Source organism: Zootoca vivipara, chromosome 2 (assembly GCF_963506605.1).
Source record: "Zootoca vivipara chromosome 2, rZooViv1.1, whole genome shotgun sequence".
Taxonomy (NCBI): Eukaryota; Metazoa; Chordata; class Lepidosauria; order Squamata; family Lacertidae; genus Zootoca; species Zootoca vivipara.
Genome location: NC_083277.1, coordinates 19,913,336 through 19,940,015, shown reverse-complemented (window position 1 = coordinate 19,940,015; position 26,680 = coordinate 19,913,336). Strand labels below are relative to the sequence as shown.

At 52.4% G+C, this 26,680-nt stretch overlaps 1 protein-coding gene across 1 annotated transcript; it reads left to right on the top strand.

The window, feature by feature from the left end:
• Positions 1-10,918: 10,918 nt before the first annotated feature.
• PRRT3 (proline rich transmembrane protein 3) lies at positions 10,919-26,335 on the top strand. The gene is made up of 3 exons (XM_035098395.2): positions 10,919-12,195; positions 13,831-13,971; positions 21,936-26,335. The coding sequence occupies exons 1-3, from the start codon at positions 10,953-10,955 to the stop codon at positions 23,891-23,893; spliced, it is 3,342 nt and encodes a 1,113-aa protein (XP_034954286.2). The 5' UTR covers positions 10,919-10,952; the 3' UTR covers positions 23,894-26,335.
• Positions 26,336-26,680: the final 345 nt, after the last annotated feature.

Here is a 26,680-nt window from a genome sequence, read left to right as displayed (position 1 = left end):
GCCCTGTTTGTTGACGCTAGAAACCGTCCTGCCAATAAATCATTTTAGAAAATCGGAACTGTAACACGACACTGCCCCCCCACCCCCCGTGGGTCACTGAAGTAAAGAGCTTTGCGAGTAAAGAGGGGCTGTTTGAACTATTAAGTTTCAGCGGTTGAGTGGAAAGCAGCCTGGAGGCTCCCTTGCCAGCACAGCTCCCCCTCTGACCATCTCTGATCCTCAGGACAGCCAACAAGGCGCCCTCCCGAAATTTTGGGCTCCAGCTCCCCTCTGCCCCAGCCAGCATGGCCAATGGTCAGGGATGGTGGGAGTTATAGGTCAACAAAACTTGAGACGTCACCATGTTAGCTACCAGATGCCTCCAAGAAACCGCAAAACAGAGCTGGAAGGCATGTTAGGTCCATGGCAGAAGAAAAAGGGGACATATTGATATGTGAACTATTTCCATTTGTATTGCAACATTCAGCGCTCAGAAAAAGGCGTAGAGGATTCTTGGCTTCCGAGTTATGCCAACTGCTTGTCTGCAAAGGGGAATACCAGTTGGCAGTTGACCCTGCAGGTGCAAATGTATCTATCAGCGGAGGGGGGGGGCCGTGTGTGCTGTTCTGCTGCCCATTTCATCCATCTCTTTGCGGAAAGTTTGCTTACCGGAATTCCTGCTGGGATTATGCATAGCAGTGACCTTGAGAAAGCCTTCTCTCATCTAATGATAAGTTTGCAACATGCAGAGCTACTCCTGTTTGTGATGGCTGCTTGGAAAAAAAGTAAGCAAAGCTTTGCCCAGTATAATATCTCTCCTTGTAAACACAGTCAAAGAAATAACCTTCCTTAACGTCCTCCGTTTATATCACGATGGCTTTGGGTTTTAGACATGCATTGTGCTGCTAATGCTGTTATGGCTGATATGCTGAGGGGGTGTTGTTATATATGGAATCATAGAATCGTAGAGTTGGAAGGGACCCCTAAAGTCATCTAGTCCAACCCCCTGCAATGCAGGAATTCTGCCCACAGCTGTCGCTGGGAGGGCTCGAACCACCAACCTTCTGGTTAATAGCCACATACACGGACCCACTGTGCCACTGGGGGAAGTCTCTTAATATTTTCTATGATTTTCTTTTCTATGTTATGTATATGCACTTCATTGAAAGTCACTTGGAGAACTTTGAAGTAACAAATGACTAATAAGATTAATAAATTAATAGATAAAAAATTGAGCTGAAGCAAAGTATGTTTTTTTAAACCATCATCATTATTATTTTGCATTTATATACCAGCTTTTTATTCCAAGGAGCTCAAGCTAGCCTACGTCGTTCTCCCCCTCCTCATTTAATCCCCACAACAACCCTGTGATGTAGGTTAGGCTGAAAGGCAGTGACTGGCCAAGGTCACCCAGTGACCCCACAAAACTACTTAGGCTAGAATAAATCACAGACACTTAGCTTTGCAAATAAGTGAAGATTTTACTTGCATGGTTTCCAGAAGTTACATCCATCTCTTGGCAGTAAAATAAAGATGAAATAAGGTTCCAAACCAGGTTAGGCTGAGAGGAAGTGACTATCCCAGGTCCACCAGTGAGGCCGAGTGGAAATTTGCACCCATGCCTCCCAGGTCCTAGTCCGACACGCTAACCACTACCAAGCTGGATCTCTTTCTTTAAAGCTTTTACAGCTGTCAGTTTCTACCTACTTTAAAATGAAAGGGAGGGCCCCCCTCAGGAGGTGGCCAGAGACAGCGGCTGCCTCATTACTACCCCCCCCCCCAAATGGAGCTCGTTCCTTCCACAGTTTTAGGTGCCTGCTTCCATTTTGCTGCCTGAGGCACAGCAGATGATGCCCTTCACCCCCTGCCACCCCCCACAAGTCCAGGTGCAAAGTACCCAAAGTCTGTTAAGGGTCTAGCTCTGTGAGGGGGTCTCCTAACTCTCAGAACCCTTAACAAACTACATTTCCCAGGGTTCTCTGGGGGGGAAGCCATGGCTCTTAGAGATATAAGTGTGCGTTGGAAGTATGATGTGATTTTCCTGTCTTTCTAAAGATCTCCATCCATCCAGCCAGCAAGCAAGCAATGTTTGCTATGCAATCCACTTTTTTATCATTATATGTTCACAGTTTTTGCAAGAAGATTGCACTGGGAGTTTTTCTGCTTCTCTTCCACCATCCCGCGCACCAGCGCCAGTTTCAAACCGCTGCTTTGATTTCCTTCAGCCCATTCACACACAACCTGACCTCCTATTGGCAGCCAGCTCCCTTCCCCCTCTAATCCTCCTGGATTAAGCACCCATAGCCTGGGAATGGGTTATATTTAGCTGCTGTCGTTTTAATCAGCAGTGCATGAATAAAATTGGAGGAGGAGGAGGAGGAGGAGGAGAAGCTGCACTTGGGAAAGGATCAGGAGGAGCTGGAGGAAACTGCTGTGTCATGAAACAATGGAAGCAAGAGGCCACCGTTGGCCTTAACATGCCTTGAAGGATCCTGCCTCTTCCCGTCCAAGCAATAAGGCCCACACCAGACCACGGGAGAAAAGCACGGGGGACAACAGCACTTGCTTTCGATGCAATGCCGTCCTTGCAAACAGATCGGAACAAATGCTCATTCAATAGCCAACCTCTCACCTAATTGCCCTGCAAACAAGTCAGGACAGGATTGCTCAGCAAACAGGTTGTCTGGGCGCACTCCAGGATGGGGAATTTGGGATCTGTTGCCTGTTCAGATCTAGCTGCAGAACGGACCCCCGCCCCCTGCAAAAGAGTTAGGCGGACATTTTGAGAGAATCCTTACTAGTCCTAGACAGCAGAAACAGGACTAGATTGATTACGGAGGACAAGAGGTCAATTCCTTCTCCTCCCCAAGATTGCGGCTTTAATACCCCAAATGGGGTTTGGGTTGTGTGTGTGTGTGTGTGCATTTCAGTAACCCTAGGCTCTAATTTCAACAGTCTGGCATCCCTCCGCATTTACATAGTGATGCATATTACGTCATTTGCTTCAATATGTGGTAAAAGAAAGCCCTGTTGCATTGATGGAGGCCTTTCTTCTGTTCATTGTGCTGTTTCTGGTCCTGGATTTCTGCCCCCAAAGTCCTGTCCCGACGGCATCGCTGGCTTTTTCCCCTGACCAAGCACCTCTGGGGCTTAGACTGTGTGACAAATAATAGATGACCTAGTGAAACTGTTCCCGGGCACCGCTAAGCGGCCTTCTCCCAAATCCGGCAGTTTTGTTCTGTGCTTTAAACATGGAGGAATGTTCACAATAATGCGATTTCCCCCCACCTGCAGCCCGAGGGGGTGTTTGGTCCAGGAACAATTTTATCTGGCTGTTTGTGTGAATGAGGCCCAGCCACATCCGGATGCCTGTCAACGCAGGACGGACTGCAGAGCTGCAATCTGACGAGCGAGCCTTCAGCCTGCTGCAGGCTTCGCCTTTCCATTACTTACAGACCAATTTAAGTAAAAGCCCACGTAAGCCAATGTACAGGATGAGCTGCCGCTTGGGGAGAGGGCTGTAGCTTAGCCTTACAGCATCTGCCTCAAATGCAGAAGTTGCCCTTGCAAGTAAACCTGATCTTTAACACTGAATTGCTGCAAATGTCAACCAGGGGTTCTCCGGATTTACTCTGCTTTCAATTTAGCGCTAAAGAGTGGGCTTTCCGGGGGGACGGGGGACAGCGGGACAACGGCAAAACCGCTCAGACCCGGGGACAGGACAAACATAAGCCTGGATGAGGCCTCAGTGCAGGCAGGGCTGTCTATAGCAGATGCGGAGCCAGGGTGCAAATATCCGCCCAGTGTCTACAAATTACCACGGATAGTGGTGGTGGGGAGCTGCGCATTGCTAGCCATTGGGGGGGCGCAAATCTCCCCCATGCTGCTGCGGGAGAGCAATCCCCGCAGAGGCTTGGGGGGGAAGCTGCGTGGCCGGCAGCCACCATATGGTTGGTGGGGCACAGCTGGCGGGTGTGCAGGGAAAGGGGAGGCCGCCGGCAAAGCCGCACAGCTCCCCCACTCGCTGGGGCAACATTGAGAGGCCGTTGCCCAGGCGCAATGCACCGCTAAGCCCTATGGGAAAGATGGCTGTGAGTGCAGGCAAGTGCTGCACTAGGCCAGGCTTCCTCAAACTTGGCCCTCCAGATGTTTTTGGCCTACAACTCCCATGATCCCTAGCTAGCAGGACCAGTGGTCAGGGATGATGGGAATTGTAGTCTCAAAACATCTGGAGGGCCGAGTTTGAGGTTTGAGCAGCCTGCACTAGACTATGGGTAGACGAACCGGATCCGGCCCAATCGCCTTCTCAATCCGGCCCACAGATGGTGTTTTTACATGACTAGAATGTGTCCTTTTATTTAAAATGCATCTCTGGGTTATTTGTGGGGCATAGGAATTCGTTCATTTCTGCACCCCCTCAAAAATATATATATATAGTCCGGCCCCCCACAAGGTCTGAGGGACAGTGGACTGGCCCCCTGCTGAAAAAGTTTGCACTATACGGATCGAGGGGCTTGCCTCAGTTTCAGGCAGCTTTTATTGTTCTGGCTGAAATTCACTTCAGCGCTGGAGACAGGAGAACAACACCCTCCATCACATTTGTGGGTAGCAGGCTGGTTCAAAGGGTGCAGTGTACGTACTACTCTGTTGTCCAATGGAGGGGGATGTGCTCGCAAAGAGCAGTCCTATGGTTTTGCTGCCCTCCCTCCATACACCCCCACAGCTGCTGCCTGAGGTGGCTGCCTGACGTTGCCTAATGATAGGGCCGGCACTGTACAACTTAGCCCAGGGTCTCAGCAGTCCTGTTTCGAGCCAGCGCACACCACTTCCTGCTTGCAGAGTCGCTTCCCAGGAAGCACTGCTGCGTTTATGGAGAAGCATCGCCCCCTACTGGCCTCCTCCACTTTGCATCAGAATGATGACTACGGAGCCAGTGTTTCATAGCTGAGTAGGGATTTGAACCCTGGTCTCCCAGGTCCTAGTCAGACACTATAACTCCTACATTGCACTGGTTCTCCTGCTGAAACACTGGCCCTCTGTACTATTCCCCTTAGCGGGCCAAACCACACACACACACCCCATACATTTAAAACATACTTAAAGCGCTTTTAGCCGTAAGTTAAAGGTTAGCTCTGTGAGACATGGACTACAGTTCCCAGGAATCTTTGGGGGGAAGCAATGACTAAGCACGTCACATGACATATATAAGGTGACCCTAAGGGTCTGGTGACTTCTGTTTCAGTGTATCTGAAGAAGTGTGCATGTACACGAAAGCTCATACCAATGACAAACTTAGTTGGTCTCTAAGGTGCTACTGGAAGGAATTTTTTTTATTTTTTATTTTGTTTCTACTACGTCAGACCAACACAGCTACCTACCTGTAACTACTTCAAGGGTGACATTTTTAAAAATGGAGGCAGTCAGTTCAGTGCACTGTTGTTGCAATTACAGGAGTTAGTCAACTTAACTATTATTATTATTAATCCTTATTTGTAGCTTACTGCAAAAAACAATTGCCTCAAAGTTGCCTCCTGTTTTTTTTTAAACAGACAGAAAAAGCATATTAATTTCAAATTAGAATACATCAAAAGATTTAAAAAGAGGTTAACTAGAATTGCTCATCGTGCAATAATGTAAAAAGAACACACCCTACCCCACCCACCTAAAAGATGAACACCAATAAAGAGCAAAAAAGAACCTCTTTGGGGAGACCAATGCCTCCTTATGCAGGTTGCAGCAACTAGAATAGAGTCAGGCATAAATGCTTCCCGGCTTTTAGAAATGTGTTCCTATTTGTTTATGATGGCGCCTGTTTTTTTGTTTTGGTTTTTTTTTATTGTCAGTGTTCGCTCCTTTTTCTTTTCTTTTTTTACATTAGTGATCTAAGCCATGCTTTCTGTCTGCAGGTCTGGGTATCTGTGGAGATGAAAGCCTGGCTTTAAAATAAATACTTTTAATAAATAAATGGGTGATTGATCGGGCGGGGGGGGGCACATGAAAACTGAGTTGCAGCAGGGAGGAGAGGGGAATGTGCATCTTTTATAGATGGCAAAATGGAACTTCCATGTTTAGAGAGCGTATACCTGACTAAATGCGGCATGTTGTTGTTGGCATCTATCTGTCTTGAGAGACAATGGAGGAGTGCGCCAACACGAGTGAGGTCAAACCGCTGGAGAATCCAGCCTCCTGCATTGTTTTTGCTACATTAGCAGCACCAAAGTGACTTCCTGGGGGCACAAGCCTGGGGAGTGCGTATGGTCGTCCTGGGCTACCCAAGTGAAAAGACCCACCCACCCCTTGGCCTCACTGATATGGCCCAAAGGAAAGAAGATTCCACCTAAAGATTAGGAAGAACTTCCTGACAGTAAGAGCTGTTCGGCAGTGGAATTTGCTACCAAGGAGTGTGGTGGAGTCTCCTTCTTTGGAGGTCTTTAAGCAGAGGCTTGACAGGCATATGTCAAGAATGCTTTGATGGCGTTTCCTGCTTGGCAGGGGGTTGGACTGGATGGCCCTTGTGGTCTCTTCCAACTCTATGATTCTATGATTCTAAAGCAGAGCAATATGTTTGGCACCAGCTTGGCTGTACCGGGAGCACACCACTTGGGGAGGTAATGAGCACATGAGCTCCTTGGGGGCATCAGGTTCACTGCTGATGGGGCTTTGTCTGCCTTGATCTGACAAAAGCATTTTCAAAATGTGGAGATGAGTACTTCTGAGCATGTTCAAAGTGACCTTCCCCACGTAGCCACCTGGAACTGGGACCGAGCTTCCAGAAAGGCCCCTTTCTGTTGTTTAAAAGGTAAAGGGACCCCTGACCATTAGGTCCAGTCGTGACCGACTCTGGGGTTGTGGCGCTCATCTCGCATTATTGGCCGAGGGAGCCAGCGTACAGCTTCCAGGTCATGTGGCCAGCATGACAAAGCTGCCTCTGGCGAACCAGAGCAGCACACGGAAATGCCGTTCACCTTCCCGCTGTTTATCTACTTGCACTTTGATGTGCTTTTGAACTGCTAGGTTGGCAGGAGCTGGGACCAAGCAATGGGAGCTCACCCCGTCGCAGGGATTCGAATCACTGACCTTCTGATCGGCAAGCCCTAGGCTCTGTGGTTTAACCCACAGCGCCACCTGCGTCCCAATGTTGTTTATTTACTTAGTTATTCTATTTATATAATACCACCCTTCATCTGAGGATCACAGGGCGGTTTGCAACATACACTTGTTGAGGCCTTTACAGGAAAGTTCCCTGAGGCGGAATGCTTATCTATAGTGTTAATAATGATAATATTAATAAAATAATAGGCATCTTGTCCCATATGCAAGTCTCTCCTCCTCCTCTACACCACAGGTTTCCTTTGCACAGACCTCCCTGTCAGCGTATTCAGGCCGGCAGACTTTCCGGGGCTTCGTTGGAGTCAGATCCTCCGGGAAGGAAACACTGAGCAGTGTGCGAGTGCATGTGCAGAGTGCAGAATGACTCACCTGGGAGGGAGGGAGGTCCCCAAATTAAGGCCCGGGGGCCGGATGCGGCCCAATTGCAATCTAAATCCGGCCTGTGGACGGTCTGGGAAGCAGCATGTTTTTACATGAGTAGAATGTGTCCTTTTATTTAAAATGCATCTCTGGGTTATTTGTGGGGCATAGGAATTCGTTCATTCCCCCCCCCAAAAAATATATACTCCAGCCCCCCACAAAGTCTGAGGGACAGTGGACCTGCCCCCTGCTGAAAATGTTTGCTGACCCCTGTCCTAGAACCTATCACATTTTAGGAACTAACACCACGGATCCCAAGCGCCTTGACAGCGGGGGGTCTGCAAGGAGGGCGCAACCACGTGGTGGGGGGCAAGGGCACAGTGGGGCGGGAAGAGTTTGGGGGAGGGAGAGGGGTGGGTGGGACGGAGCGGGCCTCTCTCTCCCGGCTCCCGCTCCGCGATCCTTGAGCCCCATTAGCTGAGCGACGCTTGCCCGGGCCGGCAGAAGCTGCGCTGGCTGCGTCCCGGGTTTGCTGCTACTGCTGCACGTGACTGTGCCGCCGCAGCACCTTGGCCTTTTGTTGGTCGCCCTGCTGCTCACTGCCTGCAGCACCTTTGGTTGGGTAAAGTGTAAGAAACAGGGAAGCAGGTCGGGACACGAGCCACCCGCCGGCCTTCTCCATCCCAGGGGGTGCACGGATCCCTTGGCACAGAGTGCGAATCCTGCCACAAGGATCGGGGAGGGAGGGAGAAGGACGAGGCAGCGGAGGTTCCTCCTCCTCCTCCTGCGCCCCCTTCCTAATGCATGCTGGCCGAGCTCGAGGCTGTGGCTATTTGGGGCTTGCGGGGTGGAGTGGGGGGGGGGGAAGAGGCTCTGCTGTTCCCCGCGCGGGGACGCTGCTGCTGGAGCGCGCCTTGTTGCTTGCTCGCTTTTCTGCTCCCCAAGAGCGGAGCTGGCCGCGAGCACAACCTGAGCAGAGGAGAAGAGACGACGACGACGAGGAGGAGGAGGAGCTTTGGGTGCATCTAGGACACCCCTCCCTCGGCTCCTGCCCAAGCGATGCGGGGCAGCGCGGGGCAGCGGCGCCAGGAGGAGCCCGAGGTGAGGAACCTGCGCGCGTTTGTGCATGAATGTTCGTGTGTGTGAGTCTGCGTGTTGTGTTGTGTGCATTTCCATCCAGGCTTGGTGGAAGGCGGGACGGGGACGGGTTTGGAGGGAAAGAGCCGTCCTCCTCAATAGACACCCACAGACACCCGGGAGGGCACTCTTCCTGGCACCTGGCAAGGCGTTTAATGGAGGATCATTAAGTTTGGACGCCTGGCACACCCTGCGAATTACTGACCTTGGACGCCGAGACAGCCTGGCAACTCCCCGGCTTGGATGCTGTGTGAGCAAGAAGCCTTTTGCACTGCCCGCTGCTTTGCCCCCCCCCCCGCACCTTTTGCAAAGACCACGCACCCACCTCCGGGCTTATGGTAAGTGTGACTGCCCTGCCAGAAGAATCGGTGCACATTGAGGATCTTGGCAATGGGACCTAGGAAGCTGCCTTGTACTGAATCAGACCGGTGTTGCTTCTTCTTCTTTGGCAATCACTCGTAGCCGAGTAAGATTGTCTTCCATAAACACGGTTTTAACAGTGAGTCCGTAAGTGACTGTGGATTCTGGATCCGGTGTTGCATCTAGCTCAGTATTGTCCACACTGGCTGGTAGCCACTTTGCAGGCACCCCCTTTCCAGCCTTTACCTGGAGATGCTGGGGATTGAAGCTGGAAACTTCGGCATGCAAAGCAAATGCTCTACCACTGAGCCTGGGCCCTTCCCCAACAGCACCCAGGCTGGGGGAAGATTTGCATGAAGAACCCCAGGCTGAGGTGTGTGTCTTGTGTTCCCTTGTGCAGCATTTGTGTGTTCTTGAGCTCATGGGGAGAGGGGAAATGCCTCTTCTGAGGCTGGATCCCTCGGCTGCTGCTTGGTAGGATGTTAATGGGATGGCAGCATGTGGGTGAATTGTTGGGAGATGTAACCGGTGCAGCCTGGTGTTTTTCTCATCATCGTGGATATAGCACTTGTCTTGCAGCAAATCAATGCGGTGGGCATTTATTGCTCCCATTTTACAGAAGGGAGTAACTGAGGCAGAGAGGCAGAAACTTGCTCAGGGTCTGCGCAGTGAGACTTTGACTTAAAAGTGGGAATTTGGAGTCAGGTTCTGCTCTCCGCTCATTGGGCCATGCTGCCCCTGTTATATATCTATGGCTTGTGATAGCTAGTGGATAGGCTGCTGCAGAATGGTGAAAAACTGCTTGGGGGTAGCCAAGTGCCTTTTACCAAGGTATAGTGGTTTGGGTTGTCCCGGGTGGGACAGGAATGCAAGGCATTCCAAATCATGCAGCTCTTTGCTGCCAGGCCTGGGAAGGGTTAAAGTGCTGCAGGATTCCTGGCTCCAATCAGGGGTGCAGGGATCTGCTAGCTTGGTCTGAGCATCCCCATCCTCAAGCTGCAATAGACAGGGAGCCAGGCGCCCAAGGTGAACTTGCAAGAGCTGCAGGGAGTAGGTGCTCTGCAGGGCTTAGGTATTGAGCCAGGCAGCTCCCGGGAATAGGATGTGGTTTGCTTTTGTAGGCCAGCTGATCACCTGCATTTTCCGAGAGGTATGCCTTGCAGATGGTCCCAGGTTCAATTCCTGGCATTTCCAGTTAAAGGATCTTAACAAGAGCAGGAAAAGCCTTGGTAGCCCTGGGGAGCTGCTGCCTGCTGGGGTGCGCAATATTGGGTTGCATGGACCAGGCAACTGCTTACATAAGCCCTCTTACTCCCTAAGGTTTTGCTATTGTGCCCAAATGGCAACGAGAAAGAGAGGGAAGGAAAGAGAAGATGGCCTGGCCGTAATCCTATAAGGCTGTTGCAGGGCATAAGAGCCACCCAGTGTGGCCCTCACCTTAGAACCCCACCAGCCCCAGAATGATACCACCACCATTGTCTTTTCAGATGGGGCAGCTGCCTTGTCATGCCTCTTCTGGCTCAAGATGCAGTGGAAAATCCCAGAGTTGAGAAAGGGGGGTTGGCTGCTGCCATCTGAGGTCCCTCCAAAACCGGCAGTGGGAGGGGAGAAGCCGATGCACAATGCAGCTGTATGCCAGAGAAACAGCCTCTCGGCATTGGGAGAGACGAGTTGCCTATACATGTGACTTCAGCTTCATGTTTGCATCCATGTGCCATGCACAGCTGCCTCACTCATGCTCGCCTGCAGCTCTCCATACACCCAGCCTGGCGTTCCGTTCATGTTGCTGCTTTTTCGCTCCACCGTGTTTCTCGTGGTGGCAGTCTCCTGGCATAACCCCGCTTTGCCCATCGCAGCCGTTTGTCGCCAAGCTCACCCGCTTGCTTCTCTTGCTGTCGTTTTCGCTTCTGTTCCTGGCTCGCCTTCCTCACCCGTGTCGCTGTCCCGCAGGGTGAAGCCTGAGAAGCTGCGACAACGCTGGATGCGGGCCGCCTCACATCGCAGCAATGGCCTCCTCCGTGGGACTCTTCCTGGCCTGGAGCCTGCTCCTGCCGGCTGTACAACGGGCATCCCGCCTCCCCACCCCAAACAACCCCACCTGGGACCCTCCCTTGAGTTCTGCCCCACGGCTGCCTCTGCTGAATGGACCCTCCCAAGAGCTTCTCCCAAGCATATCACCAACCCGTTCAGACCCCTTTGCCCACGAGATATCCAGTGGCGACGGGGAGCTGGACAGTGAGAATTGGGACGGGGCAAATCCCACAAGCCATCCTGGGACTCCAATACCCCGGGTGCCCTTTGACTTCCCTCCGGTGACCCATTCTGGCTTGGGGACACCTGCTAGTGCTTCTGAAGGAAGCTCGGCTCCCCGCCTCACCACGCAGGGGCTTCCTCAGGTGGAGGGCTTCACTCTGTCGACAGTGGGGCTTTCTAGCGTTCAAACAGAGCCTGAGGTGACCACTGGCCATGCACCTGTGGATATAATCCCAGAGCGGGGAAATAATGGGACTTCTCTCTCCATCCCTGGTGCTACAAGCCTGGCCACTCCTGGGATGACCTCCCTGCCCGCCTCATCCGGGATCGAGGCCTCGGATTTACCTGCCTCCCAGGACGAGACCACACACAGCCGCCACCAGGCGGTGCTCAAAGATATCTCCATGGCAACCACACTAGGCCCCAAGCCCACCATGTCCACCATCCCCTTGGTGACATTACCTGCTGATGGGTCCCATGTAAAGTGGATGGCGACCGAGCGTACCGGCCCGAGGGGCGATAGCGCCACGGGGCAGCTGGGACGCGGGGGTCCGCAGCAGGAGCTGGTGGGCCCAAACCAGACCACCATCAAATATATGGCTTCGTACAGGAGCACACAGACTTACGGGGGCCCGCAGGGACAGGAGGAGGTCTCAACCACTCCTTTTAGACCCACACAGACGGCTGGATACACCCAGAGCCCGCTTGGGCCGGGGAGGGACACTGTGCTTGTTCCTTCTGTCTCCCGGGCTGGTACAGCCATCCCACTGGATGGGGCCCGGGCCTCCACAAGCTCCCCTCAGCCAGCCTCAGAGGTCTTCCCGAGCCCTTCCACCTCTTCACCGGCAGGGGACATGGCAGGGACCCCCCAGGGGCTAGTTACGCACCAAGGAAGCACCCACTGGAGCCTGGTTGTCCACACAACGCAGCAGCCAGGACTTTGGGAAGTGGCCAGAACGGAAAAGACTCACTCTCTTGGCGGGTCAGCGACCCCAGGTAGGTTTTAGGTTGTTTCTATTTTGGGTTACAGTCTTACTAGCAATACACACCCACACACCCACCCACACGCCGATTCTGGTCAAACTAATAGCCAAGTGGTTCTCAGTTGGTGTTTGGGGGGGGGGGTCCCTATTCATCACACATAACAAAGATTACCATAGCGGTATCAAAATTTTCAAAACTAGGGGGTCCGTGGCTTGGCTTTTGAAAAATGGGGATTCCGTAGTTCGTAGCTAATTGGGAACCATTGGTAAATAGACCCATTTGCTCTCTCTCTCAAGGCTACACACCATATGCTTAGAGCAGTATGGTACCACTTTGCGGTTGTTGTTTAGTCGTTTAGTCGTGTCCGACTCTTCGTGACCCCATGGACCAGAGCACGCTAGGCACTTCTGTCTTCCACTGCGCAGTTTGGTCAGACTCATGTTGGTGGCTTTGAGAACACTGTCCAACCATCTCGTCCTCTGTCATCCCCTTCTCCTTGTGCCCTCCATTTTTCCCAACATCAGGGTCTTTTCCAGGGAGTGCCCTCCATCTTTCGTAAGTAGTGGTACCACTGTAGTGATGTATGGAAGTGAGAGCTGGACCATAAAGAAGGCTGATCGCCGAAGAATTGATGTTTTTGAATTATGGTGCTGGAGGAGACTCTTGAGAGTCCCATGGACTGCAAGAAGATCAAACCTATCCATTCTGAAGGAAATCAGCCCTGAGTGCTCACTGGAAGGACAGAGCCTGAAGCTGAGGCTCCAATACTTTGGCCACCTCATGAGAAGAGAAGACTCCCTGGAAAAGACCCTGATGTTGGGAAAAATGGAGGGCACAAGGAGAAGGGGACGGCAGAGGACGAGATGGTTGGACAGTGCTCTCGAAGCTACGAACATGAGTCTGACCAAACTGCGGGAGGCAGTGGAAGACAGGAGTGCCTGGTGTGCTCTGTTCCATGGGGTCACGAAGAGTCGGACATGACTTAATGATTAAACAACAACAACAGCAGCAACAACAAAACATTGTTATTGTAAGCCACTTCGGATGCTCACCGCGAGCAGAAAAGTAGGATGTAAATATTTCAAAGTAACAAAACGGTTGTAGCCAGCAATGCTGTACTCAGAGCAGACCCACTGGAATTAATGGACCCAACTTAGCCGTGCCCATCAATTTCAGTGGGTCTACTCTTGAGTATGGCTTCTCCTGGTTCTTCTGCTACCTGGAACCCCTGTTGGAATCAGTCCTCTTGGGGTGGGATAACTTTCCTCACCTCCTAATCTCTTTAGCTACAAAGGGAACATTATTAACATCCAGGAGGGATATATATATATATATATATATATATAAGTTTACCAAGACATTAGATGACAACCTTGAAATTATTAACTATGAAGGCGTGTGATTGTTTTTAGACTTTTTTTAAAAAAATATTGAATGGTTTTGACTATTTTGTGTTTGTTCCCCTGAGCTCCTTTGAGAAGAAAGGCAGGATATAAATTTAATAGTAACAGTAATAATAAATACAATGCTTCTGGGAGAAAACAAGGCAGCCGTTTGACATGGTGGGGTTTTCCTTTTGCCTGAGCTAGAGCTACCTGTGTAGTTGCTGGATCCATCTAAAGCCTATTCCTCTCTTTTTCTTCCCAGGGATTTTGGGAGAGATTGATATTAACCCCCAACGAGTCCGGGGGGCTGTGATGCCCAAGGGCCCTGTCACGTACCTTGACTCCACTACTCCTGGACAGGACACCTCTGGGGGGAGGAGCAGCCCGGAAACCAAGCGCCCAGGTGAGTGAGAACAGGGCACCGAAGATGTTTACTAAGAACGTGAGAAGAGGCCTGTTAGATCAGATAATCTAGGCCAGGATCTAGTAGGCTATGCCTGTGTAGCCAAGGCGGTAGACTCCATATGTGGACTCCAACTCTCATCAGTCCCAGCCAGAGTGGTCCAACAAGAAGCCACAAACAGGCTTACCTTCCAAGTCCCGGACTGCAGAATCCGGGACCGGCAGCCGTGTGACACCGGAAGTTGCGTCGACGTAACTTCCGGTGTCGCTTTGCCCTTCTATGGGCACCAGAAATGGCCACCGCCAGCTTCGAAAGTCGCTTCTACGCATGTCAGGAAGTGTGTCGACGCAACATCCGGTGTCGCTCTGCCCATCTATGGGCACCAAAAATGGCCGCCGCCGGCACCGGAAGTCGCGTTATGCACTTCCGGACATGCGTAGGTGCGACTTTTGAAGCCGGCGGCGGCCATTTTTTGTGCCCATAGAAGGGCAAATCAGAAAAAAAGGCCACCAGCAGGAGAAAATAACAGAGAAAAACGGGAGACGAAGTGATACGGGGGACCACCGGGAAAAGGTAAGTAAAAACGGGGGTTTCCCGGGGAAAACGGGGTACTTGGCAGCTATGCAAACAGGGCCTGAAGGCACTATGATTCCCTAGCAAGGCTTTTTTTTTTTTAGAGATACGCTGCTTCTGAACATGGAGTTTGCTAATAGGGCTCCGCAAATCATCCCTCCATGATTGAGCATATCCCATGGCGTTGAATTCAGGTATGGAGATGCCTGGATGTCCCTGGAATCCTTCAGAATAACCCTCCCGCAGCTGCTATTTGCTTTTATAAAAAAGAAAAAAAACATGAACAACATAATACACAGTTTGGCCCTAAGTATATATAACTTCAGGGACGCAGGTGGCACTGCGGGTTAAACCACAGAGCCTAGGAAGGTCGGCGGTTCGAATCCCTGCGACGGGGTGAGCTCCCGTTGCTCGTCCCAGCTCCTGCCAACCTAGCAGTTCGAAAGCACGTCAAAATGCAAGTAGATAAATAGGTACCGCTACAGCGGGAAGGTAAACGGCGTTTCCGTGTGCTGCTCTGGTTCGCCAGAAGCGGCTTTGTTATGCTGGCCACATGACCTGGAAGCTGTACGCCGGCTCCCTTGGCCAATAAAGCGAGATGAGCGCGCAACCCCAGAGTCGGTCACGACTGGATCAAATGGCCAGGGATCCCCTTACCTTTACGTATAACTTCATTTACTCACCTATTTGTCCCCTAGCTCTTTTGCTCTTCCATTCTTTCTCCCCCTCCCTCTATAATCTCCCTCCACTTTTGGGGTTTGTAGCTGACTAAGTCACACTCAGAACAGAACCCACAAGTTAGTTGTGTGGTTAACTGATTTCAACAGGTCCATTTTGAATAGGGCTTGGAAGTCACACTTAGGCTGCAAACTTACTTGGGAGTAAGCTCCGTTGATCTCGATGAGATTTGCTTTAACAGGGTTGCGCTGTCTCAGTGTAATCTTGTTGGCGTAAATACCTCTCTTTTTTGCTTATCTCGCTCCGCAAAGTGCTGTGCACCTTGTCAGTGCTCCATACATAATACATTGCAATAATAGACTGGATGTGTTATTGAAGGAGGTGGATTGCCTTACTGCTGGCCTTTCGTTTCAGGGCAGATTTTAAATCTGCCACTGTTGCAAATATGTTGAACTGACTAGCATTAAATTTATTATTGCGTTGCATAATTCATTCTGCTTCTCCTAGACTATGGGCGGGGTGGGCAGGAAGTCATACAGGGCACTCAATGAGTGTCTGGATGGCCGAGCAGCCTTAAGACTCAAGGCTTTGCCTTCACCCGGTGTCCTGCTCCCTGAATAGAGACGCAGATTCAAATCCCGCTTCTGACACAGCTCCATGTTAAACTGCCTGCAGAAAGTCCTGGGTTTAGGCTAAGGGTGGCTGTTCAGCTCTAAACACAACCCAGCTGGCACGGTTAATTGTCAGGGATGTGTAGTTCAGCAAAATTCATCTTCAAAGCGGACAGTCCTGGCCCAGGTAGGCCTATCTCAGTATAAGGTAGCTTTGAATGTCCGAAGCTGCATTCCTTCTCCATTCTATGCTCTGCCTTCTGCCCGTTCAGCAAGTTCTCTGGCATTTATTTGAGCTCTCGCCTGGCGCTGCCCAAACACACTCCCAGCAATAGATTCGCAGCCACAAACTTTCAAAACAAAAAAGTGCAGATTCTGCAGCCGGCGCCCCCTTCCGCAGCCTTTCACGAGCTCTGCAGAACGGCGGCAATCAAACCCACAACTCTGCTTACCCTGTGTAACTTGGCTTGCTTGCTCGAGCCATCTCAGACAGTTTGCCCCGCAAACTCCTTTTCGTGTATCTGAAGAAGTGTGCATGCACACGAAAGCTCATACCCGAATAAAACTTAGTTGGTCTTTAAGGTGCTACTGAAGGAATTTTTCTATTTTCCTTTTCGTGTGTAAGTAATAATAATAATAATAATAATAATAATAATAATAATAATAATTTATTATTTACACCCCGCCCATCTGGCTGGGTTTCCCCAGCCACTCTGGGCAGCTTCCAACAGAAAAATAAAATAAAATAATTGATTAAACATTAAAAGCCTCCCTAAACAGGGCTGCCTTCAGATGTCTCCTAAAAGTCTGGTAGCTGTTTTTCTCTTTGACATCTGATGGGAGGGCGTTCCACAGGGCGGGCGCCACTACCAAGAAGGCCCTCTGCCTGGTTCCCTGCAACTTGGCTTCTCTCAGTGAGGGAACCGCCAGAAGGCCCTCAGCACTGGACCTCAGTGTCCGGGCAGAACGATGGGGGTGGAGACGCTCCTTCAGGTATAAGTGCATTTGTCCTCCGACAATGGCACGTATCGTGTAAGGACAAAAGCAAATACTTAACCAGCAGCTCCGCCTTATTAAGGGTCCCAGCCTGGGCCGGGGTGGGGTGGGGTGGGGAGGCGAGACAGGTGGAAATACTTCCCCTCAATTATTTACAGCAGTCTCTCCCCTGTAGAATGGGAATGGTCTTCGCTTTGGGCAGTAAAATTGGCCGACGTGACCTTTCAGCACCATACTTTGACAGATGTGGGTTCGTGTTCACGGTCACCAGTCCCACCAGAATGAAGGTGCTCGGAAGAGAACCTTTGACTGCGTTCAAAAAGTATAGGGTGCTTACAGGGTGCTGGGACCCAGCCAGACAAAAAGCTTTGTGGTTAGTTCAGGGGCAGAGTAGCAAGGCACACACACTCCCACCTTCCTCCTCTCCCCCCCCCCCCCCCGGTTCTGGGCAGACACTTGGAATCCCCTCCAGGGACCCGTTCAGAGCCTCTATTTGGCATTCCGCCCCAGATGCCCACGAAGGATTTGGGTGGGCCGGGAAGAAACAAGGCTGTCGTGTGAGGGACCTAGTTCTGCCCTAAATGGATTGTTCCATGGGCAGCGGGAGGTGCTGGTTATATCTGCCATTTCTAATCAGGATAATCTCCGGACCCGATTAGCACTAACTACGCAAGCTTGGCTGTCCTCCTCACTAGCCACTCCTTCCCAAGGCATACCTCTGCCAAGACGAGGCAGGATGGGTGCCAGTCCAGAGAGGACCTCTTGCCCCTGAGCTATTTCGTTCCCTCGGCTAGGCCTCGGGTGCCTGAGCCCACAACACGTCATAGGAGAGGATCACGCGAGTCCAAAGCTGCCGCTTTCCCCCTAGGGGAGGACCATAACTTGGCCCCAGGTTTGATCCCCAGCAAAGCTGGGAGAAACTGGGTAGCCACTACCAGTCAGTGTAGACAATACTGATGTAGAGGTAAAAAAAAGAGAGGGGGGGGGTAAAGGACCCCTGGATGGTTAAGTCCAGTCAAAGGCGACTATGGGTTTGCGGCGCTCATCTTGCTTTCAGGCCGAGGGAGCCGGCGTTGGTCCACAGACAGGTCATGTGGCCAGCATGACTGAACAGCTTCTGGCGCAATGGGACACCGTGATGGAAACCAGAGCACACACGGAAACGCCAGCAGTACCTATTTATCTACTTGTGCTGCTGTGCTTTCAAACTGCTAGGTTGGCAGGAGCTGGGAGCAGACCAAGGGGAGCTCACCCCATTGCGGGGATTCGAACCGCCGACCTTCCGATTGGCAAGCCCAAGAGGCTCAGTGGTTTAGACCACAGCGCCACCCGTGTTCCCTGTTGTAGAAGGGCCTGACTCGGAAGTTCCCACCTCCCCCTTGCTCACCCGCTTTCTTTCCTTCCCTTGCCTTGGGCTCAGCAAAAGAATAGGCCAGGCTTTTCTCCTGAAGCCAAGGCGATCCAGCCCCACTGCCCCCCATCATGTTTTGTGACAAATGGTGATTTGACACCTTCCCACGCAGACAGGGCCGGCTCTAGGTAGACCCCCGGTGGTGCGGTGTGCCAGGGCGCCGGGCCGCGCGGAAACCATGCTGCGCCCTGTGAGGGCGGGGGCGCCGGAGCGATCTCCACCCCTCAGCGCCAGGGCGCGCGACCTGCTCGAGACTGCCCTGCACGCAGACACCCTTCCCCCCCCCTGTCCTGCTGGGCAGTTTCTGTCTTTGGCACAGTTTTTGCCTCCCTGTCCCCTGATCTCACCCCCCACCCCCACCCCCCAGTGCTCCTCTGCTTTGCTGATCCACTTGCGCCTGGATCAGTTCCAGCAAATTTGGAAGTGGATGGCAGGGAAAAGAGAGCGAAGAAGCTCTGGCTGCCTTGTCTCTCACTTGCAGTGGCAGATTTAAAGGTGCATGGATGTTCTCCAGATTGCAACCCAGCAGATTCCACCCCCTCAAAAAAATCTGCCATTAGGTGGTTCTCATTCAGACTCATTGGCTTCAGAAATAGGGTGGAACTGGTACCTGTGGGCATATAAATTCAATAAAATTAATAAAATTAATTTAAAAAACAACAACAACAACTACGCCGTACTCACTGGGGAACTGTTGCATTTGCAATTTCTGGATCCTTTGCTTGTTCCCTCCATACTAAGTTGGCTTTAGTGCTTCTTGTTCCAGAATTTCCACCATGCTCAGCATAATCCCTGCAAAACAGAAGCACCTTTGGGATGGAGGAAGCTGCCTACTGAGTCAGACTGTTTGCTCCATCTAGCTCAGCATTTTCTACTGCGACTGGGTTTCAGGCAGGGGGTATTCTCAGCCCTTCCTGGGGACGCCAGGGATTGAATCTGGGAACGTTTGGCACATCGAGAGGATGCTCCGGAGGGTGCCTTTCTCCACGTAGCCCATATAGTTTGTCAGTTGTTTACAGCTGTGGCCTTCTCTGCATATGACCTGGCCTGAAGCTTTTCCCACTTTCCTCCCATGTAGCTCAGAAAAACAAAGTCCCTCCACAGTCATTTCTGGATCCCTAGTGCATATCCTCCAGGCTTATCTCAGCGGTGGCCTCTTAGCTTGCCTTACCAGTTCTGAAGGATCTACTGAGTCTTCCTTAATCACGCCCTTCCCTCCCCTCTGGGCTCATCTTCAGGCTGAAAAATTACCAGCTATTACAATCGGGAGAGCTGCAACAAAACGTTGCAGTGTGTGGTACGCCAGCCCCAGCCGAGCTATTTTCTAGGATACTCCATCCCGGTTTTCAGTTCCTCGCTCCCAACAGTTATAGCATTTACAATCACTGAGTGTGTTCAGTCCCCATTGGGATACTGACAAGCTGGAACGTGTCCAGAAGAGGGCAACGAAAATGGTCAAAGGCCTGGAAACGATGCCTTATGAGGAACGGCTTAGGGAGCTGGGTATGTTTAGCCTGGAGAAGAGAAGGTTAAGGGGTGATATGATAGCCATGTTCAAATATATCAAAGGATGTCATATAGAGGAGGGAGAAAGGTTGTTTTCTGCTGCTCCAGAGAAGCGGACACGGAGCAATGGATTCAAACTACAAGAAAGAAGATTCCACCTAAACATTAGAAAGAACTTCCTGACAGTAAGAGCTGTTCGGCAGTGGAATTTGCTGCCAAGGAGTGTGGTGGAGTCTCCTTCTTTGGAGGTCTTTAAGCAGAGGCTTGACAGGCATATGTCAAGAATGCTTTGATGGTGTTTCCTGCTCAGCAGGGGGTTGGACTGGATGGCCCTCGTGGTCTCTTCCAACTCTACGATTCTATGATTCTATGGGCCGGTTTTGGAGTTTACCACCAACCACCACCACTTAGGGCTATTTCTCCTAAATATCTTATTGTGTGCATTTGCAAACCTTGGGGTCCGTCCGTCCCCCACCCCAAATCAGGCTTGACACCTCCCGGTTGTATGTGGACGGTGTGTCATTTCAGCTACAAAAGGACCCGCGCTTGGAGAGCTGTGTCGGTCGGTCATGAGCAAATGATTGCCGGTTATCGTTGCCCTGCTTCCTGCATGCCAGCGTTGCTCGTCTCTCGCTCACCCTGCTGAATCTTGCCAGGTGGCAGGATGGTAATGAATGGGCTGGGGAAGGCCCCCTGGAGCAGATGGCAGAGGAAGCTTCTCCTTAATTTGGCTGCTGTCGCCTGCAGTTCGGGAGAGGAATAAATAGTCATCTCGTGCCCCACCTCCTCCCCTCCAGCATAGATGACTCAGTAGCAGAGCGCATGCCGGGCATGCCGAAGGGCAAAGCTTGCAATCCCTGGCATGTCTAGTAGTTAAAGCGTCTCGGGAAAGCATCTCGGACTGGGGGAGAGCAATCAGAGGGGATAGCAAGGCCATGTCGGTCCGAAACTGTGTGTCGTTTGAGAGAACTGCTCATTTCGCTACAGTAAACCAATCAATTGAATACTCCTGGGAGCACAAAGTAGGATTTAATAGCATTGCGCCAGCAGGGTGTGTGTGTGTGTCTCTCGTTGAGTAGGGAAGGGGCCTGGAATCTTAGCAAGTGTAGTGAATAATCCTGGCATCTCCAGTAGGGTTTGGAGGAACGCCTGCCCGAAATCCCGGAGAACTGCTGCCAGTCAGTGCAAACCATACTGGACTAGATGGACCGGACGTCTGACTCAGTAGGTGCTCCTATGTAATCTGCGCTTAAAAACAACAAGAAGAACTACATCAAATTCTGAAGCCCGGAAGCCAGATTCCGCACATTATGTGCACAGCATGCGAATGAAGCAGAGTTGGAATCTTTGGCTATTTTTACTTCCTATAATCTGCTTTTATTAGTCCTGCGGAGAGGCAGGGGCAGAACTCTGTGCGGCATCGGAGCTTTTCCAAGACTTGAAATCTTATTTGATCCTCCCCTCCAGCTTCTTAGACTTCACAATGCATCCTTTGCCCACATGCTTTCAACCGTACTGGGAAGAAGGGAACCTCATACTTGCTACTCCTTTTCTCCTCTCCTTGATGAAAATGTCGATTCTGGACAGAGCTGGGTGTATGCGTGTTGTAATAATGACTTAACAAAGGAACAGAAATGCAGGTTGCCCACTGCGTACATGTCAGGGGATTGTTGCGGCTACTCTAGAGTAACGACGCTCCGCATGCTTGTCTTTCAGCAGTTTTTGTTTAGTGCAGTCTATTTACAGTGAGCTGGGTCTGTACAACATGTCTGCTTAGTCCGAGGCAGAATCCGGCATTGGACCGCCCCTCGACCTTTTCCAGCATAAGAGCCTAAGGGCAGCAAATCTCTTTCCCCTCCTTCTCCTGCGTGATTCCGGAACCGGAGGAAAGGGTCTGCGTTCCATGTTTTCCTTCTCCCCCCTTTCCCCCCTCTCTCTTCCTCCTTCCTGTGTCGCAGGGGCTCTCCCTTGCTGAGAGAGCCCTGGCCCTCTCTCTCCACTTCCTGACTGGACTCCTGAGCGTCCATCCTCGCTGTTATCGCTGCTTGGGGACGGGCTGCTTCTGATGAGGGGAAGAGGGTCCCTATATTCTCTTCCCCTTACAATACATTTATGCAAAAATGGTCTTTTGGGGGACTTCCTTCCTGACCCTTGATCCCCATCGTGCTTTTTTCCATTATCATTTACAGGTGCAGCTGGGACCCGTCCCGCTAAGCGGAGCAGCAGCAGCACCACCACCACCACGTCTGCCCGCCTCCTGGACACCCCCCGCCGTGGCCTGATCCGGGTCACCACGCAGAGAGTTGTGCTGCACCGTCAGTTGGCCCGCCCCCAGCCCAGCCTGCCCACCGTCCTCACTGCCTCCAGCGCACCTTGCCCCAGCCCTGGGAGCGCCTGCAGCCAGCTGCTGCCCAACCAGACCTTGATCCGCTGGGGGGACCTCGAGCGCACGCTGAGCTTTGCCTGGGCGCTGCACGTCTACGGCTCCGGCGTGCTCTTCCTGCTGCTGAGCCTGCTGAGCCTGGCCTGCCTGGGGGGCTCCCTCGCCTTGCGGGTGGCTCACTTCCCGCACGTCGCAGCTGCCAGCGCCCTGCTGCTGGCCTTCGGGCTGCTACGCACCACCTTCTTCCTGGCCGACCCGTACGGTGCGAGGGGCCGCCTCCCGGCCGCCGCGGTGAGGGTCCTCTACACGGCGCCCTTCCCCCTGCTGTTCACCACCTTTGCTGTGCTCCTCCTCCGCCTCTTCCGCCAGGCCCGCCTGGAGGTCCTGCCCCCCAAGTGGCAGAGCCTGCCGCTCTGGGCTGCGCTGGGGTCCGTGCAGAGCGCTGCCCTGCTGGCCGCCGACTTGTTCTCCCCTCCGTTGCACCCAGCTGTGCCGGTGGGGCTGCACACCCTATCCTGCGCCCTGGGCATCTGCCTCCTGCCCTTCATGGCCTTCGTCTACTGGCTGCTGCGGCGCAGCGTGGTCGAGACGGCCGAGGGCACCCCGGAGCCGGGCGTCTGGAGCGGAGCGTGGCTGCTGCTGGCAAGCAGTGGGCTGGCCCTGCCGTCCTGCGGGCTGCAGTTCTACGGGGTGCTGTGGCTCTCGGGCCTCCTGGGCCAGGTGGACCTCTTCACCTGGGGCTGGTGGTTCGTGCAGTTCTGGTTCCGGATCGTGGAGCTGGTGCTCTCCTTCGCCCTCGTCTCGCTCGCCTGGCAGGCCCTCTGCTGGCGCTATGGCTCGGCCGAGCACTCCTGCTGGGCCAAGCTCCTACGCTACTTCTGCGCCTACCGCAAGGCCGAGGTGCCCGAGTACCCCAACAACTGCTACGACTGGGCTGGAGGCGTCCTGGAAAAGGTCCCCAACAACGACATCAGCAAGAACCTGATCCGGAACCCTCCCGGGGGTGGCAGCGGGCGCCTCTGGGCGCTCAAGGACAGCAACGAGCTGCGGGCAGCGGGCGTCCAGGGCTCCAGCCCATCCCCCGCACGCCCCGTCTACAGCCCCAAGTGCCCCAACGCTGCTGTGGCCATCATGGGCCGCTCCTACACCAGCATCTGCTTTGAGCGGGATTCGGTCCTCTCCCTGGCGGAGCTGGAGTTCCGGCCCCCGTCGCCCATCAACCTGAGCCGCAGCATCGACGAGGCGCTTTTCCGCGAGCACCTGGTGCGCGACTCCATCTTCCTTCGCTCCAGCCTCCACTTCCCATCGCGCCTGGCCCGCCAGGACTCCTGCTCTTCCCTGCGCGGCGACTGCTCCACGCTCTCCCACACCGCCCAGCCCCTGCTGTCGCGTCCGCGCCGCAGCAGCGACCCCGACTGCCTCTACAGTTTGGCCCGTGCCAGTTCCATGGCCGAGCTCACCACTCAGAGCCGCGGCCTGGCCAGCGAGCCCCCGACGGACACCTCCTTCGACAGCTTCTCCCGCACCTCCTTCTCCCGGGCCTCCCTCAAGTTCAGCTGGAACCCCTGGCGCCACGGCCTGTCCTCGCCAGAAAGCCTTCCCCCTGAGGAGCTGCCCAACCAGGCCCAGCTGCTCCCAGACGAACTGCCCCTGGCCCCTTCCACCAGCGCCCCAAACTCGGAGCGCGAGGCCCGGAAGAGCTTCCTGGCCCTCAGCAAGCAGGTGGATTCTCGCAGCCTCTCGAGTGACACTATCGAACTGTGAAAAAGCGGCTCGGGATCCCGCCCTACCTGAGGCGCAGCAACCTGGTTCTTAGCTGAGGAGGTGGGAGAAGGCGGCTCTCCCCAGGAAGACTCCCCATTTTCCTTTCAAAAAAGCCGCGGGGAGCCTTTTGCCCCGACTTGGCCCAGTACGTGCCACTCACGTCGTGGCCCCCAATCCGTAGCTGGGCTCCTCTAGTGTCAGCCACATGATAAATAGTACCACCAGCCAGCCATCCACTCTGACAACCACAAACCTAGTAGCACAAGCCAGTCATCCGTTCCCATGTTCTATAGTGCCAGGAACACCAAGCGCCCGCTCGCCATTTTCTGTAGCCACCTCTGTTTTCCACCTGTAGCATATGGGAATGGGAGGCAGGCGGGCACCAAGAACTCTGCCGGCTGCAAGAAGGGTGCTGTGTGGGGAGAGAACAGGGCAGGAGGGTACAGCTCAGACGGCACTCTCTCCAATCCAGCCCCCAATCCGAAAAGGCTCAGCTTGCCGTTACTGTTTGCGGCAGTGCCCACGTTGTGCCATAGAAAGATGCCCTTGGAGGCGAGGCTGAGGAGGGGCAGGATGAGGGCCTGCCACCGCCGTGATGGGCCCCCAAGTATTTGCAGCAATCTCAGAGCAAGGCAGTGCTGCAGGCTGTAGCTCAGTGGTAGAGTCTGCCCTCTGCATGCAAACGGTCCCAAATTCAGTCGCTAGGTCTCTTGCACTAAAAAAGGATCTTGCACTAAAAAGAGCTGGGAAAGGATTTCTGCCGGGTCGTAGCTCAGATACAAATGAGCTCAGTTCAGCAATACTGTATTCTCGAGTCTGTATATCTGCACGGCAGCGGCTCATGCTATAAAATCATTCCGCGAGCCGAATTTTTCTGGCTCAACATCCATAGCCCAAGCCACAGTGACTGACTTGTAGATGTTGGGAAACGTACAGTGCAATCCTGCGCAGGTCTACTTAGAAGTAATCACCCACCTACTGCGTCTCATTAGAATTGCTCCCAGGTAAGTGTGCAAAGTGTGCTTTTGAATTATGGTGCTGGAGGAGACTCTTGAGAGTCCCATGGGCTGCAAGAAGATCAAACCTATCCATTCTGAAGGAAATCAGCCCTGAGTGCTCACTGGAAGGACAGATCCTGAAGCTGAGGCTCCAATACTTTGGCCACCTCATGAGAAGAGAAGACTCCCTGGAAAAGACCCTGATGTTGGGAAAGATGGAGGGCACAAGGAGAAGGGGACGACAGAGGACGAGATGGTTGGACAGTGTTCTCGAAGCTACGAACATGAGTTTGACCAAACTGTGGGAGGCAGTGCAAGACAGGAGTGCTCTGGTCCATGGGGTCACGAAGAGTCGGACACGACTAAACGACTAAACAACAACAACAAGTGTGCAAAGGATTGCAGCCTTAATCTAGCTTTTTCTAAAAGACAAAACTTGTTTCTAGGTCTCATGGCTGCTGTGGAAAAGGTGGCAGATCCATCCAGCTGGTTTCTTTCCCGTTAGCAAAACCAGAGAAGAACAACATCTCTCCATCCCTTTCCCACCAAGCACACGGCTGGGTTATGCTTCAATATGCTAGACTGGGGGGGGGGTCTTTAATTTCTTAGCTTTATCGAGCCCCCCTATCTTCTTCCATGACTCTGCCCATGTCTGATGTAGTCTACATGCGCCCGTGCTCTCCATCCCTTGTGTCTTTTTTTAAAATAAAAAATAATCGAAATTTGCCAGAGTTTGGCTGAAACTCAGAACTTGGCCTGGGTTGGAAACGGGAGAACATGTTGCAGGACGACCTTGAAATTCACACGGGAACGCTGCTTTGTCAGATTGGAGCGAATAGCACAATTTTGCAACTTGCCTGGCAACTTACCTCTCCTCCCCTGACAGGGCGATAGCAGGGAATGAAAGGATGGAACTTTCCGGAACTGCGGTTGGACAGGGGTGCTGCCGAATGTCCATGTGGTCTGTTTGTGCCAAAAAGAAAAGAAAAAAAGAAATAAATAAAGCTGTCGGAGAATGTTAACCCTGGCTTCGGATACAGTTTATTGCCCAGTTTTGTGGGACTTGGAGGGGCTACACAACACACCTCCTTTGTGAGGGAAGAGCGAAGAAGGCCTGTGAGGATGGAATTCTGAGGGAAAGCGCATGTTGACAGTGGAAGCTGGTCCACTAGGGCGAGGAACCGCTCCTGCGTGGCTCCTTAACAACCTGTTCAAGGGGTGGCATTGCCTGTCAGCCCTTCCTCCTCCTTAGCCTCAGTGTTTCCCTTGTAGAACTCAGGCCGTCATTGGCTCTGGCGCTACCTACTTTTTTTAAAAAAAAATAATAATTAATATTTTCCATAAAACAACAAAACTGCAGTTACGAAAGATACAAAACAAGGAAGAAGAAAAAGGAAAGAAAGGGACAACTGAGATAGGAGAGAGAGAGAAAGAGTAAAATAAAGAAAGCATAAGAAAATAAACATTAGCAAAAATTACAGAAGAGGAACTTCTGTTTCCCCATCTGCTGGTTACATTGGAAAAAAATTAGAATATTGTTATTTAAAACCTTCAGTTGATGTGAATATCTATCTAAACATTAGGAAGAACTTCCTGACAGTAAGAGCTGTTCGACAGTGGAATTTGCTGCCAAGGAGTGTGGTGGAGTCTCCTTCTTTGGAGGTCTTTAAGCGGAGGCTCGACAGCCATCTGTCAGGAATGCTTTGATGGTGTTTCCTGCTTGGCAGGGGGTTGGACTGGATGGCCTTTGTGGTCTCTTCCAACTCTATGATTCTACTCCGCTTTCTGT

Coding starts and splice junctions, on each gene's coding strand:
- PRRT3 (XM_035098395.2), top strand. CDS start 10,953: ATGGCCTCCTCCGTGGGACTCTTCCTGGCCTGGAGCCTGCTCCTGCCG. Junction 12,196..13,830: donor TGGCGGGTCAGCGACCCCAG/GTAGGTTTTAGG, acceptor TTTTCTTCCCAG/GGATTTTGGGAGAGATTGAT. Junction 13,972..21,935: donor CCCGGAAACCAAGCGCCCAG/GTGAGTGAGAAC, acceptor TATCATTTACAG/GTGCAGCTGGGACCCGTCCC.